General features: G+C 39.7%; 1 protein-coding gene across 2 annotated transcripts in view; it reads left to right on the top strand.

Annotated features, from left to right (window-relative positions):
- Positions 1-10,417: 10,417 nt before the first annotated feature.
- The window catches only part of Pik3c3 (phosphatidylinositol 3-kinase catalytic subunit type 3), a 77,657-nt gene continuing 69,924 nt past the window's right edge, over positions 10,418-18,150 (top strand). Inside the window, exons 1-3 of one of the 2 annotated variants that reach the window (XM_032885535.1) lie at positions 10,418-10,582; positions 12,372-12,560; positions 14,873-15,016. In XM_032885535.1, the coding sequence (XP_032741426.1) occupies positions 10,515-10,582; positions 12,372-12,560; positions 14,873-15,016 (401 nt within the window). In that variant the 5' untranslated portion in view covers positions 10,418-10,514. The remainder of the gene's footprint in view (positions 10,583-12,371; positions 12,561-14,872; positions 15,017-18,150) is intronic. The other variant, XM_032885534.1, reaches the window with a different exon arrangement.

Raw genomic sequence — 18,150 nt, 5'->3', positions numbered from 1 at the left:
TGCCTGGGCCTAAGCTTTTCATGGCCACTACACCTCAAGATTTGGATCAAAAACATGTGTCATCAGCAAGAATACAGCAAATACATAGGCGAATGCCAGCAGCAAACCACTGAACTGAGAACGGGACCCCCGTTGAAGGAATCAGAGAATGGACTGAAAGAGCTTGAAGGGGTTCGAGACCCCCATATGAACAACAATGCCAACCAACCAGAGCTTCCAGGGACTAAGCCACTACCCAAAGACTATACATGGACTGACCCTGGGCTCCAACCTCATAGGTAGCAATGAATGGCCTAGTAAGAGCACCAGTGGAAGGGGAAGCCCTTCGTCCTGCCCTGCCAAGACTGAACCCCGAGTGAACGTAATTGTTGGGGGGAGGGCGGTAATGGGGGGAGGATGGGGAGGGGAACACCCATATAGAAGGGAAGGGGGAGGGGTTAGGGGGATGTTGGCCCGGAAACCAGGAAAGGGAATAACATTTGAAATGTAAATAAATAGTCAAGTTAATAAAAAAACAAAAAACAAAACAAAACAAAACAAAACAAAACAAAACAAAAAAACATGTGTCATTCTTGTCAAGCCTGTGTCTTCCAGTTTCAAGATCTGGATCACAGGTGTACTTTCCTTTTCTGGATTGTAGTTTATTTCAGACATAGTCAGGCTGACAACCAGGAATAGCCATCAGCATACTTTTTGAGGTTGTTGAAGACATCTGTAAGGTATCTTCTCACATTTCTTAAGTGCCTTCAAAACTTTCTAACAAGCTCGGAGAAGAGGTAATTTCATTCTTCATACATCCTCTAAATGCTCTATCCTCTTCCTAAACTGTGTCCCCCTTTCTCATTGTGTTACTTGTTTCAATAATAAACTCATTTTTATATCCCCCCTTAATCTTCAGACACAACTGTTCCAAACTCTGAGGTAGCACTGAAATCTCTACACTTATTGATATGAATATATCTGCATTGTCATCTGATGTAAATGGCAGGGAGCCAAAATTAATTTATCTTTGCATTTTCTCCTCCAGAACAACATGCATATTTATTATTGCACCTGACATCTATTAACAATTTTCAGCAGATATTTATTGGACATCTGCCACAAGCTAGACGTTCTGCTGGAGAAAAAAAAATTGCAAAATCCAGCCTCTGCCTTGTCTGAGTTCAGTCTCACAGGGAAGGCAATTAAACAACAACAAAATGTGCAGTCACATGACAGTAATGTGAATGTGTCCTATTCTTTGCAGTCATGTTGACACTCCCAGAACCAATACAAATAAATTTTAAAAAATCTTTTGAAAAAGAGTTACATCAATCATTTATTGAAGTCATTAAATAAAACAATATTAATGCAATTGTTTTTCAAGGCTGTCTCGTTTCCTCCTTCTTTATCTTCAGCATGTGGTCAGAACTGAAGTGGGCAACAGGATGTTCTGGTATCTTAGTTGCAAATCACTACTGTTTGTTGACTTAACCACCACAACTATGGATGCTGGAAACATAGGATCAGGGTCAGGTAGAATATTTTATAGGTTGCAATCTACCAATTCTTATCATGTCTTCTCATAACATGAGTGCCAGAGGGTTCATTGGCCTCTTCTATATTTTTATTTAAGTGCTCTAATCTCCTTCATGAAGATTCTACCCTCATGGCCCAGTGTTTATTCACCTTGTTATCAGTGCTTTGAATCAGCATAAGAATTTTAGAACACAACATTACTTTCACAAAAATTTATAGACAAATTGACATGAACCTGTTTTTTTTTTATCAGAGTTTAGAGTTTTGTACTGAGGAGAAATTATCAAGCAACATTTAATTATGGTATCTTGGAAGTGCTATGAAAGACAAACGTACCAAAGAATTACTTATCTTTTCAAGCTGGAGCTTTGAACTTGTGACTTCTTGCTTCAGTCTCTTCATGCTGGTTTTACAGGACTGTTACCTGACTCAGATGAAGGAATAGTTTTTCGATTGGAACGATTTACTAATGTAGACCAAGTGATGTAGGACAAAGAAGCTGTGGGTGGCTTGGTCTCCCTATTTAAAAAGTCGGACAGGGGCTAGAGAGATGGCTCAGTGGTTAAGAGCACTGACTGCTCTTCCAGAGGTCCTGAGTTCAAATCCTAGCAACCACATGGTGGCTCACAACCATCTCTGATGAGGTCTGATACTTTCTTCTAGTGTGTCTGAAGACAGCTACAGTGAACTTATATATAATAAGTAAATAACTCTTTAAAAATTTTTAAAAAAATAAAAAGTTTGACAGAAGTTTCTTAGCTACAAGCTAGGGATCATGTGGATCCAAGACCCACAGTAATCGAAAGTCTGATCTTAATGAAGTTTGGAGATTTTCATTAAACCGAAGCAAGTACCTAAACAAGTCAGCCAGTGTCAGAATGTAACATATACTTTAATGTCCTATTAAGGTTGATAAGCGTTTATCTATAGTAACAAAAATAAATAAGGTGGCTTAACTTCAAATATAATCCTGATTTACCTCATAAGAAATCTAGATGCAAACAAATATGGCATTTTTTTGGTGACTCCATTATACCACCAAAGACACAGGGACCTCAATTTCTTCCCTTCTGCCAACTCTAATTTTTAACTTGTATTACCAAATCATATCTGAAATCTCCATATGATTGTCATTTTATCTTGGCATCCTTCTATGTGAGAAGAGATGGTGAGCACAATTATTTACAAATTAAATTCAAGCTCTGCTAGCAAAGGAAGAGGGTGCTTTAAAAAGGTGGTGCATTGGGCTGGAGAAATGGTTGAGATACATAAGATAAAAATTGACAGATCATATGAAGCTCAAGAAGAAGGAAGGCCAAAATGTGGATGCTTCAGTTCTTAGAAGGGAGAACAAAATACTGTCAGGAGGAAATACAGGGACAAAGAATGGAACAGGGGTTGAAGAAAAGGTCATCCAGAGACTGCCCCACTTGGGATCCATCAAACTCAGTCACTATTGCTGGTGCCAAGAAGTGCTTGTTGACAGAAGTCAGATATGAATGTCTCCTGAGAGGCTCTGCTAGAGACTTTCTGATACAGATAAGGATGCTTGCAGCTAACCATTGGACTGAGCATGGGGACCCCAATGGAGGAGTTAGAGAAAGGACTGAAGGAGCTGAAGAGGTTTGCAATCCCATAGGAGGAACAGCAATATCAACCAAGCAGACCCCACCAGAGCTCCCAGGGACTTATCCACCAACCAATGAGTATACATGGAGGGACCCATGGCTCCAGCCGCATATGTAGCAGAGGATGGCATTGTTCAGCATCAATAGGAGGAAAAGCCCTTGGTCCTGTGAAGGCTTGTTTCCTCACTGGAGGGGAATGCCAGGGTATGGAGGTGGGAATGGGTAGGTGGGAGTGGGAGCATCCTCATAGAAGCAGGGGGATGGGGGGGATGGGAGAAGGGATAAAGGGGATTTGAAATGTAAATACATAAAATATCCAAGAAAAATAAAATAAAGGGCAGTGCATAGATAGTGGAAACTCATGTTCACATCGTGTTGAAAACTTTGGAGTTTGTTCTGAAGAGACACAGCAAATGAAAAGGCCAGAAATTGGGGTTGGGGATATAGCTCAGCGGTAGAGCACTTGCCTAGGGAGCGCAAGACCCTGGGTTCGGTCCCAAGCTCCGAAAAAAAAAGAACCAAAAAAAAAAAAAAAGTCACCATGAGCAGACAAAACCAACAAGGGTGTCGTAACAATTTGGGTTGGGGATTTAGCTCAGTGGTAGAGCGCTTGCCTAGCACGCGCAAGGCCCTGGGTTCGGTCCCCAGCTCCGGGAAAAAAAAAAAAAAAAAAAAAAAAAGGCCAGAAATTAACTACACAGAATGACTTTGATCCACTCTGCACCAGCTCATCCAGGAGGTCAAACAAAACCTAGATATCTGCCTGATTGAAATGATCATAACCTAGCAACTACTAGCGTACATAGCTCTACCCTTCTCCCATCTTCTAACCAGAGAAAAGCAAGTACGATATACCAACCAGTCACAAACTATGTCTTGTATTGAGCCGGCCCTAGCTTCTTCTTGCCAACAACTTCCATTCAGGGTCTGCTGAAAGCTTTCCTTTTTCTCAGCCTTAAGCTTTTACACTTCTGGGATCACATTTGGTTTTCCACTAAGCTTAAATAAATAATGGTGGTTAACTTTTTTTTTTTGTCAAGTGCACAAAGTGCCTTTATAACCTCTAATAAAGATTAGCCTTCACTTGCTACCACATCCTAAAGATTTTAAGAGGTCTTAATCAATGCAATAACATAAAGATGTGAAAAGTGAGTAAGAGTCAAGCAATTAAAAAATATATTAGCTAGTGGAGCTAAAGATTCTAATATTTTAACCCTGAACTTCATTATTTAGAACAAGAAATATATTTTAAATTTATATCACAGTCCAGATAGGTGTTTTTTCCCCAAGCAGTTGTTTAGACACTGAGAATTTTCCTATACTATGGCTTGCTTACTTTTAGAGCATTACCCAACTCTACATGGCTTCTGTACTCACCTAGCATTCAAAACAGAGATAGGGTATGATAAACGACACTGAGATTTGGTGGGCAAGACTACAAGCTATGTTCTTTCATTTCTCCAGATTTCACCTTCCAGATTGAGTCTTTTTTTTTTTTTTTTCCGGAGCTGGGGACTGAACCCAGGGCCTTGCGCTTACTAGACAAGCGCTCTACCACTGAGCTAAATCCCCAACCCCCCAGATTGAGTCTTAATGGCTTTAGTCTGGATTGAGAAATGTGGTCTTTGGGATACCTCAAGGAAAATGATGAAATTCAACATTTACACAATTTCACCTCTGCCACAGAAAGGCACTGTGATAGCTCAGAAAAAGAAATATTGGTTCCTGGATGAAAATGGAGACAAGTCAGGATATATGGTATATATTGTGATAATGAGTCAACAATATGATCCTAGTTTTATAAAGATGTGTTGGTGATAAGGATGAGAAAACTTCTTTGTTTAAATGGAAAGGCTTAGGCAAGATAAAATATAACAAATTACCTAAGAGTAGGTGAAAAGCCAATGTATGACCACAAATTCTCTAAGGAGATGATAGTGTAATATTGAAGAGGTGTAATCCTGTAGTAAGTCTGGAAAGAAAGCAACAGGCCAAGGTCAGGACTAGAAAGAGTCACAAAGTCATAGAGAAAGTAAAGCAAAGCTTTTGCAAACTGTGTGCTACAAAGAATTTGGGAATCTAAATTGTAACCGCCAGCCATTTTTCTCCATGAATTCTGTACTGCTGGAGACTTGATGTAGCCACATGAGGCCACATTGCACTTCTCAGAGCCTTATTTTATCAGGGTGTTCCAGTCAATGAGAAGAAAAGAGGGTAGAGTTAATCATTAGTCATGATTTTTTTTAAAAGATTTATTTATTTATTATTTTATGTATGTGAGTACACTGTCCTCAGACACACCAGAAGAGGGCATTGAATCCCATTACAGATGGTTGTGAACCACCATGTGGTTGCTGGGATTTGAACTCAGGACCTCTGGAAGAGCAGTCAGTGCTCTTAACCACTGAGCCATCTCTCTTTATTTATTTATTTATTTTATTTACATACAGGGATGTAGGTAAAACTTGCCCTGTCTCTGGAAGTTTGGGGCATTAGAAATGAGAAGGTATGCCATGCTTGAGCCAGAAAGAGAACATGGAAAGGTAAATTATAGTCAGCAGGAAGCTGTGGAGCACTGTAACAGCACAGGGGATGTTATGATAATAAGGCTTACAGAACATGCTTAGTTTCACAACCAGTGAGAATGCTCCCTATTTATCAATTAACTAAGTCAAGAAGATAGGTGAAAGTTTCATACTCTAAAACACAGAATGGGAGGCTGAAGAGATGCTTTACTGAATAAAGTGTTTGCTGTTTGTGCATCGGGATTTAAGTTAAAATCCCCAAGAATCATATAAAATTGGGCACAGTATCATGTGTCTGCAACTTTAGTACAGGAAGGGTAGAGCAGGTGAATCCCAATGATTCTCTGGCCACAATGAGAGACCCTGTTTGAAAAAGAAGAAGAAAAAAAAAAAAAGAAAAAAAAAAAAAAAAAAAAAGAAAAAAGGGAAGGGGAAGAGGGGGTTGGGGATTTAAGGGGGGTGGGGGTGGGCTAGGGAAGCACAAGGCCCGGGGTTCGGTCCCCAGCTCCGAAAAAAAAAACCAAAAAAAAAAAAAAAAAAAAAAAAAAAAGAAGAGTAGAGAATAATACAAGGAGACACCCAACATTGATCTCTAGCTCTACACGTGCACATAAAGTTGCCACCTACAAACACACATTTCCACATATTCTTACAACATACACACCTATTAAAGCAAAATCTGTATTCAACAAAAAAAGTAAAACATTATTGCAACAGTGAAAATAACAAGATCTTTTCCATGCTTATTTTCTGAGGTCTGAGTACTAGAGATCATTCCTGTTACAGAGAAGGGAGGCACCAAGAGTTCTGTCCATAATACTCCTGCAGTCTTGCAGTCTCTCAGTCTCTCTCTCCCTCTCCTCCCTCTCTCTCTCAGTGTGTGTGTGTGTGTGTGTGTGTGTGTGCGCGCGCGTGCAAATGTTTAAGTGCATGCATTTGGAGGCCAGACATCGACTTTAGGCATATTCCTCAGAAACATCATGGATTTTAGTTTTAAAGACTGGCTCTAACATCTATGGCTATACCACACTGAATGTTCCTGATTTCATCTGTGCCAGGCTAGTTTGGAGCTTACCTAGACTGATTAACCACCAAGCTTTAGGGATCCCCCTGCCTCCACCTCCAAGGCACTTGAATGACACAAACCATTGTGTCCAGCACTTTACATAGGGTATGGGGTTCAAACCCAAGTATTCATCTTGCATGACAAGATGTATGCCACGTACTTCACTGGCTGAGCCATCTTCCCAGTTCCATAACCAGAGTTTTCTAATTATACTCTCTAGGGAAATAAATGACATCCTAGTCCTGCTTCACAGCTGAGAAGCTTGACAAGAGTGTTATGCAAATCCAGGTCTCCTTTCCTCACTTGTGCCATGGAGAGGACAGTTTCTTCTTCATGATATAACATTATTGCAAAGAAATTTGCATCTAAGTATGATTTCATACTTTCACAATAACTCATTTTTTATCCTTCCATTCTTATAGCTAATGTAAATTGTATTCTTGAATGGAATCCCCTGGGGCTTGGGGAATCCTTCAATAAAACGACTGGTGGATATTTATTAAGTCCATGCTTTCCCGTATTGTCACTTGAAAAATTGTCAGCATCTTAAATTAGGGTAAGACTTTTAGCATTTCTTAGCACTATTGTATGTTCTATCAAGTTATTGAATTTTAAAATACTTAAGGGCATTGGAAAACTTATAATAAAAAATTTTAATTAGAGAAAAAGGATTTGTGGGGCACTGTTAATCTTTCAGTATCATAATTTGTTCATGATGGAAGCCCAATAATAGATAGTTGCCTTTAAAGCTCTAATTGCATTTTTTAAAATTATAAGCTAGAGAGAATAAATTGGATCTTGGAAATGGGAAAAAGCTAAACTGATTATCTCTGTGAGTCATGAGCAATTGGAGGAAGAGATCACAATGAACAAATTTCTAAACCATTATTAAAAACTGCTATTAGAATAATTAAACATGAAATTGAAATGAAATGGAAAACAAAAACAAAATAAAAACTGCACCTCCAAAGGAAAATTAAATGCCAGATCACATAGTCAATGGGACAGGCTATTAAACAAAGAAAGCATTCACAGCTGTAAGCTATTTCTCTACAGACAAGCAATTGTGGCTGCTTGCAGTACAAATTGTGTTGCATAATTATTAGTGCGTGTTATATTCATGAGTGGAAAGAAAAAATAATTCTTCTCAGAGTGAAGATGCCTGAGGCTCTCATATTCCCTGTGGATGTTTCTTGCCAATTAGATGTCTAAAATCCACCAATAATCTGACTTATGTGTAGTCTAAGAGAGACACTTTCAGCTTGACTTTATGGGACCTTTACCAGGCATAAATGGATTACCAATACAATCCTTAATACTGGCTTTGCTTTTCTTGAATTATTAATACATTAAGTATTCTGTTGTGTTCATAAGTACATAGGGTTCAATTACTATTATTTTAATTATTATAAGCTACTGGGAAAGGGATAGAGTTAGAATAAAATAAAAAAAAAGTAATTTGGAGGCAAATTAAAGCCAAATAATGCCATGATAATTAAAGTACCAATATTTCACATTAACCTAAATAAAAAAGAGGCTAGAAAAAGAGAAAGTTGCCCTGTGTAATACTATGTAAACTTGTTAAATTTCAAAGAGCCAGTCCAGTAGGAATAGTCAGTATTAGTTGCTATATATGCTGCAGATCACAGAGTTCCAACAGAAAAAATGTAATTTACTAAAATCCTGATTGGAAGTTTTTATATTTAATTATATTTATTTGGTGATATATATGTATATGTATGTTACACTTTATAAGTTAAGTTTCATATTCCAAGAGGAATTTTACCTCTAGATCCAGACAATTTAATTATTCACATGTCAGACTTCATAGTGTTGATAGAGGGCCCAGTGATGGAAAGCATTTGTTGCTCTTCCAGAGGACCTGAGTTCAGCTCTGAGATCCACATGGGGGCAGCTCACAATATTCTGTGATTTCAGCTCCAAGGTATATGACATTCTCTTCTGGCTTTTATAGGCACCTGCATTCTCATGACAAATACTCATATGGACACATATACACATTTTCAAAAATAAAAGAAATCACCAGTGTTTAAACAATATGATTCAAAAACAGCTTTATAATCTCTGGTTTACTCTTGTACAGATCTGGTGTTTACAAATTTCCCATTTTATTGCTGAAAACATGTTTTCTGTAAGTCATAATTATTTGGTGGTAGTTACATCTAGACAAGTTGTTGCAGTAACCTCTCCAACTCGAATATTCCCGTGCAAAGAAAACACAACTTGATTAATATGAATACAAGCTTGCGACTAGATTGGGCAGATCCACCACTACACTATCCTATTCCCCATCTGTGAAATCTCTCGTAACTTGCGGCTTCTTCATGCTTCAGCTCCATCTTCCTTCTCCCTCCCCACCCCCACACTTCTCTCCTCTGCTCCACCTTCCCTTCCTCTGCCCAATCACGGGCTCTCCCCTTTATTTTGCAAATTAAATGGGGAAGGTTCTGATGAAGTCACCTGATTCCTGAGTAAGAGACTAGGTCCTTGCGGCAGCAGATTAGCATCAAAATACTGATAACTCCAGGGCAAACCGCAAGTCAATTTGTTCTTTTTGTTCAAACCTTCCATTCTTCCCGAACATTTTTTGTTTCTTTTTTTTTTTTTATTTTAATCTTATCACTCAAAATTTTGAATAACATGAATTTGTGGTTACTTGGGTGTTTTTGTTTTAAAATGTGGTACTTATAAATACTTCTACAGGGCCAGTAAGATGGTTCAGTAGGTAAAGACATTTCCTAGCCTGTCTTACAACCTGAGTTATGATTCCCAGAACCCACAAGTAGAAGGAGAAAACCAGCTTCCTGAAAGGTAATTTTCTTATCAGTACTTGGTAAAAACTGCACCAGCACTTACTCTCTCTGACATAACGTGATTGCCTGTGTGTGTGTGTGTGTGTGTGTGTGTGTGTGTGTGTGTGTGTGTGTGTGAAGCCCCCAATAATACATTGAATTATTAAAGTCAATAGTATATTAGACTCCAAGGGGACAAAAAAAAAAAAGAAACATGACAAACTATAATTGCTTTCAAAGAATATTTAAGTACAATTGTAAACAGAGATCAAATTGTTAGAGCATGTTAAATGTTACAAGAATAAATTACAGGTACTCAGAACATTAAAAAACCGAGTTCCAGTTATTATTGGCAGTTTCTAAGCAATATGTGCAGAGTTTTGTGCCAAACCACACATTAGATTCAGATATACCCAATACAAACCATTGAAGCAGAAATATTGGTAGTGCCAAAATGAAACTTAGGTCTTTCTCAGTCTTTGTCTATTCCTTTTTTTATCCTTTCATGACAAAAAAGGACTTCTGCTGGAAAAAGCCAATTAATTAAATTTCTTTTTTAATGGAGACTAGAATAAAAATTGGGAAAAATAGTTTTGTGCTTCTTCTTTATTTGGCTTGCACCATGTGAATGCTATCACATTGATTTTCAGCCAAATTCCCCCTGGCTCGATCAAAGAAGAAAAAAAGTTTTGTCAAAGCAGGAAGACTGGAATGTAACCACGTAAGCCATGCTTCCTGGCTCCTCGTTTGCCCTTAAGCAAGATGGCTGGCTCCATTTGCACATGCGTACAGCCGCTCGCCCAGGGGTTGTTCCGTCGCGTTTGCTTTCGTTAAGCTCGGGGATTGCTCAGTTGTGGGCGGAGGGGCGGAACAGGAAGTTTTCATGTTTTGAGGCAGCGGCGGATTCTTCCTGGAGTCTTCCCCTTCCAGGGCTGTCTCTCTGGCGTCTGTGTCCGAGCTTGTCATGGGGGAGGCGGAGAAGTTCCACTACATCTACAGCTGTGACCTGGACATCAACGTGCAGCTGAAGATGTGAGCGCTGAGCGGGGAGCCAGGGCGGCGAGGGGCAGGGGATTACCCAGGAGACGGGCTGGTCCTTGAAGGGAATTGGCAGAGTAACCCACATCGAAGCCCCGGGAGGGGTACGAAGTAGTTTGCATTTTCCGCTTTTGTGGGGATACCGCGATCTAATTCTACCCGGGAAAGCCTTAGGACACAGAGTTCCCCGCCAAAAGAGAGGAGGAAAGTGAAGGTCTTTCCTGTAGAGCAGAGCTGGAATGTGGAAGGGAGTTCAGAAATCGTGAAGGTGGGATAATTGAGTACCTGGGTGCAGCTTTAATTACACACGAGACGAACTTTTGGACAGTTTGACATTTTAAAAGGCAGAGATGTTGAGAGGGAGTAGGAGACCGTGTCAGTTTGCAGAGGGATCAAGAAGATGGGAGGAAAGAGACTTTTAGTAAAACGTGCTGCCCCAAGGTTTAGAAGCTCTAGAGATCAAGAGCATGGCGTCTTGAAATGAGAGCCCTAGTGGGAAAGAAGAGTTCCCAGAGATGCTAACTTCAGAATAGTAGAAACATTTGCTTAAGTAGGGACACTCCTTCCAACAGCAGTTTTGCTGTGTGGTTTCCATATTGTCAGAATTGACCTGAGCCATTTCTCAGGGATAGGGAGAGAAATTTAAGGGCTGTGCCTGGTGAGAGCCTTTTTGCTAGCGAGGACTTAAGACTCCTACTTGGAGAGAACAAATTGTGTATGCTCTTCTTTTCTTCGTTTGCTCCTATTTTATATGTGCCTCTAATTAAGCTCAATTCAGGCATGTGTGTAGGAGACAGAGGCCACGTTTGGCACTCTTATGGGAGGAAGACAGTTTTTGGGCTCCTTGCTCTGGTCACATTCTCAGTTAACTTTCCCGTCTTAGGTCATGAGTGTGATCTCTGAGTTTCTGCATCTTCATTTATAAAATGAGAATGCGGTCTTTAAAAAGTGTACATCAGATCATATGATCACCGAATTAATATTGATGTCCAAGAAATGCTCCTACTTCATTAACAGTGTCCATGCATATTCCAGTATGGCTTATAACACTGTGTTTGGTTGGTTTTTTGTTGTTGTTGTTGTTTTGTTTTTGTTTTGTTTTTCTTTTCTTTTGTATTCTGAAATGGTGAGATAGTATGAATATATAGTATGGGGGGAAAAAAAAGAATAAAAAGGAATACCCAAGCAAAGGTATGTCATTCTCCCTGAAAATAGGTACACAGGTTTTTTGTTTTGTTTTTAAAGTCAGGGTTTTACTGTGTAAATCTGGCTGTCATAGAACACACTGCAGATCTGACTGTTTCTGCCTCCCAAGTTCTAGAATTAAAAGTGCGCAGTAGCATAAAGACTGGGTAATAAGTTGTCAATTTGAAATCAGTCATTCATTTATTTAGAGAAGGGTTTCTCTATGAAACCCTGGCTGTCCTGGAATTCTCTTTGTAGATAAGGCTGAACTTGAACTCACAGGTCTGCTTCTGCCATCCAAGTGCTAGAATCAGTAAAGTTAATCTTAAGGCCTGGATCAAGAGGGTGACAGGGTTTAAAATGAAGCCCAAAGAAGAGAAATTAATGAAGATAGAATGAGTTTAGTATTTTCAGAGTTTCTTATCGTATATAAAAGTGAAGGTGTTATTGGGAAGTTTAAGGTTACTTTGACAGAGAAGCAGCTTATTAGCGCTCTCTCTCTCTCTCTCTCTCTCTCTCTCTCTCTCTCTCTGTGTGTGTGTGTGTGTGTGTGTGTGTGTGTGTGTGTGTGAAAATAAACATTGTGTTTGTGCTTCAGAGGGAGCTTGGAAGGGAAGAGAGAACAAAAGAGCTACAAAGCTGTCCTAGAAGATCCCATGCTAAAGTTTTCCGGACTATACCAGGAGACATGCTCTGATCTGTATGTGACTTGTCAAGTTTTCGCTGAAGGAAAGCCCCTGGCCTTGCCAGTCAGAACATCCTACAAACCATTTAGTACACGATGGAAGTAAGTTGTTTTGGGGGCGGGGGGTTGTTGTTACTGGTTTTCTTGTTTTTTGTTTTTTTATTGTTGTTTTTGTTTTTGTTGTTGTTGTTTTTTTTTTTTTTTTTTTACCGTATAAAAGATTCTGGAGTGTCTTTCCATTGCCATCAGACCTGACCACCTGAGTTCTATCCCTGGACTCTACATTCGGAAGGAGAGAAACTATTTGTCTCCTGGAAGTTGTTCTCTGGCCTTGATCACAGTTAATGAAATGTGCAGAGAATGCAAGGTCTCGTTTTTAGTGTCTATAATTCAAATGAAGAGAGTTGTTGTTACTGTCCTTTAGGCAGGTTTTTTTGTTTTTCTTTTCCTACACAATGCTGGAGATGAACACAACCTTGTGCATTCTAGGCAGGCGCTCTACCACTGATGTGCACACCCAGCCCCTTCAACTTTTTAAACTGTTCAGATTACATCATCTTCTCTAAGACATTCGAAAGAGAGACAGGGTGGAGGGGGATATTAATTTAATGATTTCCATTTCAAAGCGTATTCATCTGTCCAGAGAATTACATCCGCTGGGCTCATGGGATTCCAGTGTCCAGATTCATGTTTTATAAACTGCAGAGGGATCATCAGGGATTGGGCAAGCACTGAGGATGGGGAGGAGGATGACAAGTGATGTTGAAAACCCACAGCCTTTGGTGTTTGAATTGGAATGTCTAGAGTAGTTTCTCCATGTGTTAGCTGAAAGACCATTTCCCTGTAAAGAGCAGCATGTAAAACAGGCTGAGCTGTAGTTGCTTTGATTTCAGGAGATCTTGGGCCCAGGAGCTAGAGAACCGAAGACTTAATTAGGGGAAGGATCGCTCGGCCATGGTACTGTCTCTAAGAATATAAGGGTAGATAGCAAGATGAAAACTTCCACTGACTGATTTGGATATTGACACCAATTTTTCTCTTTAGCTTTACCTTGTGTTAAATGTCAACTTGTCAATCAACTGCTGGGGTGTCTTCATCCATAAATAATAACTTCGGTATTTCCTTTTCAGTCTGTTTTGCCATACGAGTAGTAATTTACTTAGTTACATAAGCTCATCTGTAGCATCTCTTAAACATGTAATTTGGTTTCTTAAAGAACTTTATAGAAAAAAAGATTTGATGATGTTTTGCTTGTGATCAGAATTGATGGACATCTCTCATTTTCCTGGGGTTTCAGGACTTGCAGAGCCATAAGTACATTCTTGTTGTCTTTGAAAATTCTATTGTTTCTTACTGATGCACGTGTATTAGATCTAGAGATCTGAGGGTAAGCACAGGTAAACAGAATTCTGTCTGCCTTTGGCTATTTTTTTGTGTGGGATTCCTTTGGGATTTTAAAAGCCATGTTTGAGGGAGTGGAGATTACTAAGTGAGTCCACTTTAAATGCAGAAGAATATTTATTAAAATGAGTATAGCATATGAAATTGCTTTTTTTCCTGTAGTATTCTGTGTTATTAACACACATTAACAAGTTATTTGCAGATGTTAATAGGGAGCATTAGGTGCTAACAGCTAAGCGTCACCAGTGCCAATGAAATAAATCAAAGTGCAATGATCTAAATATATTGTGAAAAAAAATTAACGAAAAAGAACTTGATGAGTTATAACAGATGTGCGAGTTGGTACTGTCCAAGTGTTACAAAACCAAGTCAGCTTGGGCCCATGAGGTTACGGTTATTTTGGGATTGTCTTTTTATCTTAGGAATGCATTAACATGCCATAATTGATCATTTTATAATTGCAATATGATTTGATTATTTTCGTAATGTAAAATTGTGTTCTGGAGAATTGTTAGAAAGAAACAACAGTTTGGTTTAAAAATTTTAACATGTTAAAATGTATGTTTCCTTACTGCTTATTTTTATTTTCTGCTCTTTCTATACATCATAGTGATATTATAACTTTTTTTCTCTGTTTTTTTGGCTTTTTTTTTTTTTTTTTTTGTATCATTTTGTAGCCTGGGCTGCACTCAAACTCATGAAGCTCTCTAGGTTGGCCTTGAATTAACAGTAATAATCCTTCTGCTTCACGTTAAATTTTGGAATTATAGGCATATGTCACACTGCTCAGCTTGAGTGTCCTAATTAAATGTCTTCACATACCTGCTGTTTTTCATGAGCAATATTCAAAGTTCATGTTTTTATATTTGAACAAACAAAACTGAAGGGTTTCCACATTATTTTTTAGCATACAAACATAATCATTTTAGAGCCTTCTCATCTGTCTGAACCATGTTTTATGGCTTAGTTTGAAAGAAAGATATGAATGTACTCTGCTGACTTTGTTCCCATAGTTGGAACGAGTGGCTGAAACTCCCCGTGAAATACCCTGACCTGCCCAGGAACGCCCAAGTGGCCTTGACTATATGGGATGTGTATGGACCCGGAAGGGCTGTGCCGGTGGGAGGAACAACCGTGTCACTCTTTGGAAAATATGGGTAAGCATTCTGCCCACTACTGCACAGAGGGCTGCCTCTTTTCTTTCCCAGAGAACTTTGATTATTTATGTAAAGAGTTTTTTTCCTGTGAAGACCAGTTAGGTGCATGGGCCTTACACAGTTTTGAGATTGGTTCTGAAATGGGTTTCCTACAGGATATGATGATGCATTAATTACTTTTTCTTTTATTGCTAAATCAGTGACAATTGTTGGCAGTAGTAACTTATGGGATCACAGGTTTAAGAGTTCCCTCATGGGTGGGGAGGGCATGGCTGCAGAGTGAGGCAGCTGCAGTCAGAAACAAAGATCAGCAGTTTGCTCTCCCTCTCTGTTCAAGTCATCTGGGATGCCAGCCTGGAGAATGTTACCTGAGTTAACCCATTCTTAGACACTGCCTCAACACACGTCCTAATGGTTTTTTTTGTTGTTGTTGTTGTTGTTGTTTATTTGTTTTAAATTTTTTATTAGATATATTTCTTTACTTACATTTCAAATGTTATTTCCCCTCCCTGTTTCCTGTCCATAAGCCCCCATTCCGCTCCCTCCCCCTCCCCCATATGGGTATTCCCCCTATGCATCCCCCTTATTGCCCTCCCCCATAGTCCCCTGCCCTGGAGGTCCAACATTGGCAGGACCAAGGGCTTCCCTTTCCCCTGATGCCCCAACAGTGCTATTCTCTGCTACATATGCAGTTGGAGCCCTGGGTCAGTCCATGTATAGTCTTTCGGTAGTGGTTTAGTCCCTGGAAGCTCTGGTTGGTTGGCATAGTTGTTTTTATGGGGTTGCAAGGTCCTTCAACTCTTTCAATCCTTCCTCTGATTCCCCCAAGGGGGTCCTGTTCTCAGTTCGGTGGTTTGCTGCTAGCATTGCCCTCTGTATTGGACATGCTCTGGATGTGTCTCAGGAGACATCTATATCCGGTCCCTGTCAGCCTGCATTATGTTTGTCTCTTAGGTTCTACATCCAACAAATTTGATCAGAGTAGAGTTTAACTATCACAGCAGCTAAATGAAAAGAAACACAATTTGCACTACTCAGCTTAATTAAGTGAATGCTGATGTCATTTCTGTTAGAACGATGGAGTTTTAGGAGTGAGAACCTGAGGTGCAGATCTGGACAGTGAAATCTGTAGTGCCTGTCAGTGGAGCGTGGTAATGGCTGTAACTGTGGCTCTTACCAGACGCCCTAGTGTCTGTCTGTTTTACAGTTTAAGCATGTTAATTTACACATCGTTAAATGTAAATGAGTTATCATTTTAATGGGTTTCGTCAATATTTTCTGTAAATGGCTTCAGGTATCTTTTGCCCATTTTCTTTTTAAATATAATTTTCCCACAACAACCCTTTTTGATGTTGCTAAGACAGGACCTGACTGTGTAGCCCTCGCTGGCCTAGAACTCACTGTATAAATCAGTCTGGGCTTGAAGTCATAAAGATTTACCTTTGTCTGCCTCCTGAATTCCAGGGTTAAAGCACGAACCACCATGCCCAGCTAAAAGTGCCTTCTTTCTAATTGTTCATTTCTTAGTGATGTCTGAGGAGAGTTTCTACATGAAGGAAATTAGCTATTCCTGTACTGTGTTAAACAGTTACTTTCAAAATACTATGTTTCTTATGTTTTTGGTTGGTTATTTTATACATACATTTTATGTATGTATGTATGTGTATATATACACACACATGCACACACACACATACACATGTGTGCATGTGTGTGTATATATATATATATATATATATATATAAAACACTAGATTGGATTTATGGGAGCATTTCTTTCATTACACTTTCATTCCCTTATATTTAAATCTATAAACGTTTTGGACAGAGGGACTCATTATGTGTCAATTTTAACAACAAAAGCTTGTCTTTTATACATGCGTCTCAATTCCTTTACATAAGCCATCTTCTCTGATAATTTAAAAGAATTCTGCCATTATATCCTGAACCTAAGAAAAGCAGCATAGCAGGGTGGTGGAGTGGGAGGGAGGGAGGGTGGAGAAAGTTCCCTGGGTCAGATGCTCTTTCTTCAGTGTCTGGTCTCCTAGGGCAGGTTAGTGAATGGTCTCTGTTTCTTCCCCTGGAAAATGAAATCATATCCACTTCATAGTTTATGCTGATTATCTAAATACATTTATTAAGCCTAGTGAGTATTTTATTGACAAATAGTACCTGTGTTGGCTCATTGTAGTTGGTGCTAGCCCAGAGCAGGTGAGCCTGAGCTGGATCAGAAAGCAGGCTGAGCAAGCCAAAAGGAGCAGGCCAGCCAGCAGCCTTCCCCCATGGCTTCTGCTGGGTGCACTGGCTTAATTTGTGTGGGATGGGCCTGGAGGTGGTGGGCAGGTTAGGCGGGTTCGGGCAGATGTCTAGAAAGTGTAGGGACATTGGATGTTTGACTTGGGCTAGATCTAGAGCTAAGGGGAAGGTCCATGGAAGGGGAGGGTCAGGTAGACTCACTGACGCCAGGCAGAGCACGTGTGTAATTCTTTGTGTAGCTCATTGAGTGAAATGTTCTTTGCTTCCCGTCCAAAGGACGTGGAACGTGTGCCTGAACGAAAAATTAAATCACAAAGATCTCCAAGAAATTAATAGCAATAATTAGGAGTTAAATTTGTTTGCTTGAAATGGACTAAGATGTTTAAATCTTGAAAAAATCTGTTCATGGTATTTATCTGTGTCCCGTGCCACCACGGTTCTGTGATTTTGGGAGACACTGCTGGGACCATAGTTTTCTCAGATGTTTCTTTAGGAATACAGTGTCATCAGGGCCCTCTAATGAAGGATCCTGGTGTGCACTCACCACAGTAGCCTGTAAAAGTGGCTCTCAAAGCTTCTAGTGCTGGGAGATGCTACAGTGACTGCCAGTTGTGCTCTTTGCCAACATCGGCTTTGTATATGTGAGTCAGTATGAGGGAGAACTTCTTAGAGAGGTCTAGTGAATAATTCAGAGACTGGTTTTGTATAATAGCTCTGTATAAACTGTCTTCAACTTGAACGTCTAGCTTCGGAGATGTCTGAGTAGCTTAAGAGCTGATTGGTCATTACTTGAATTGGTAGAACAGTAGGCCAACGCAGATGATGTGCAGGATGTGTGAATTCTGAAGTCCTGGCAGTGGCAGCCGGTATTGGGCTCTG

The sequence above is a fragment of the Rattus rattus genome, chromosome 15 (assembly GCF_011064425.1).
Source record: "Rattus rattus isolate New Zealand chromosome 15, Rrattus_CSIRO_v1, whole genome shotgun sequence".
NCBI lineage: Eukaryota > Metazoa > Chordata > Mammalia > Rodentia > Muridae > Rattus > Rattus rattus.
Note: the sequence above shows the minus strand (reverse complement) of the source record. Positions and strands in the feature narration are given on the sequence as shown.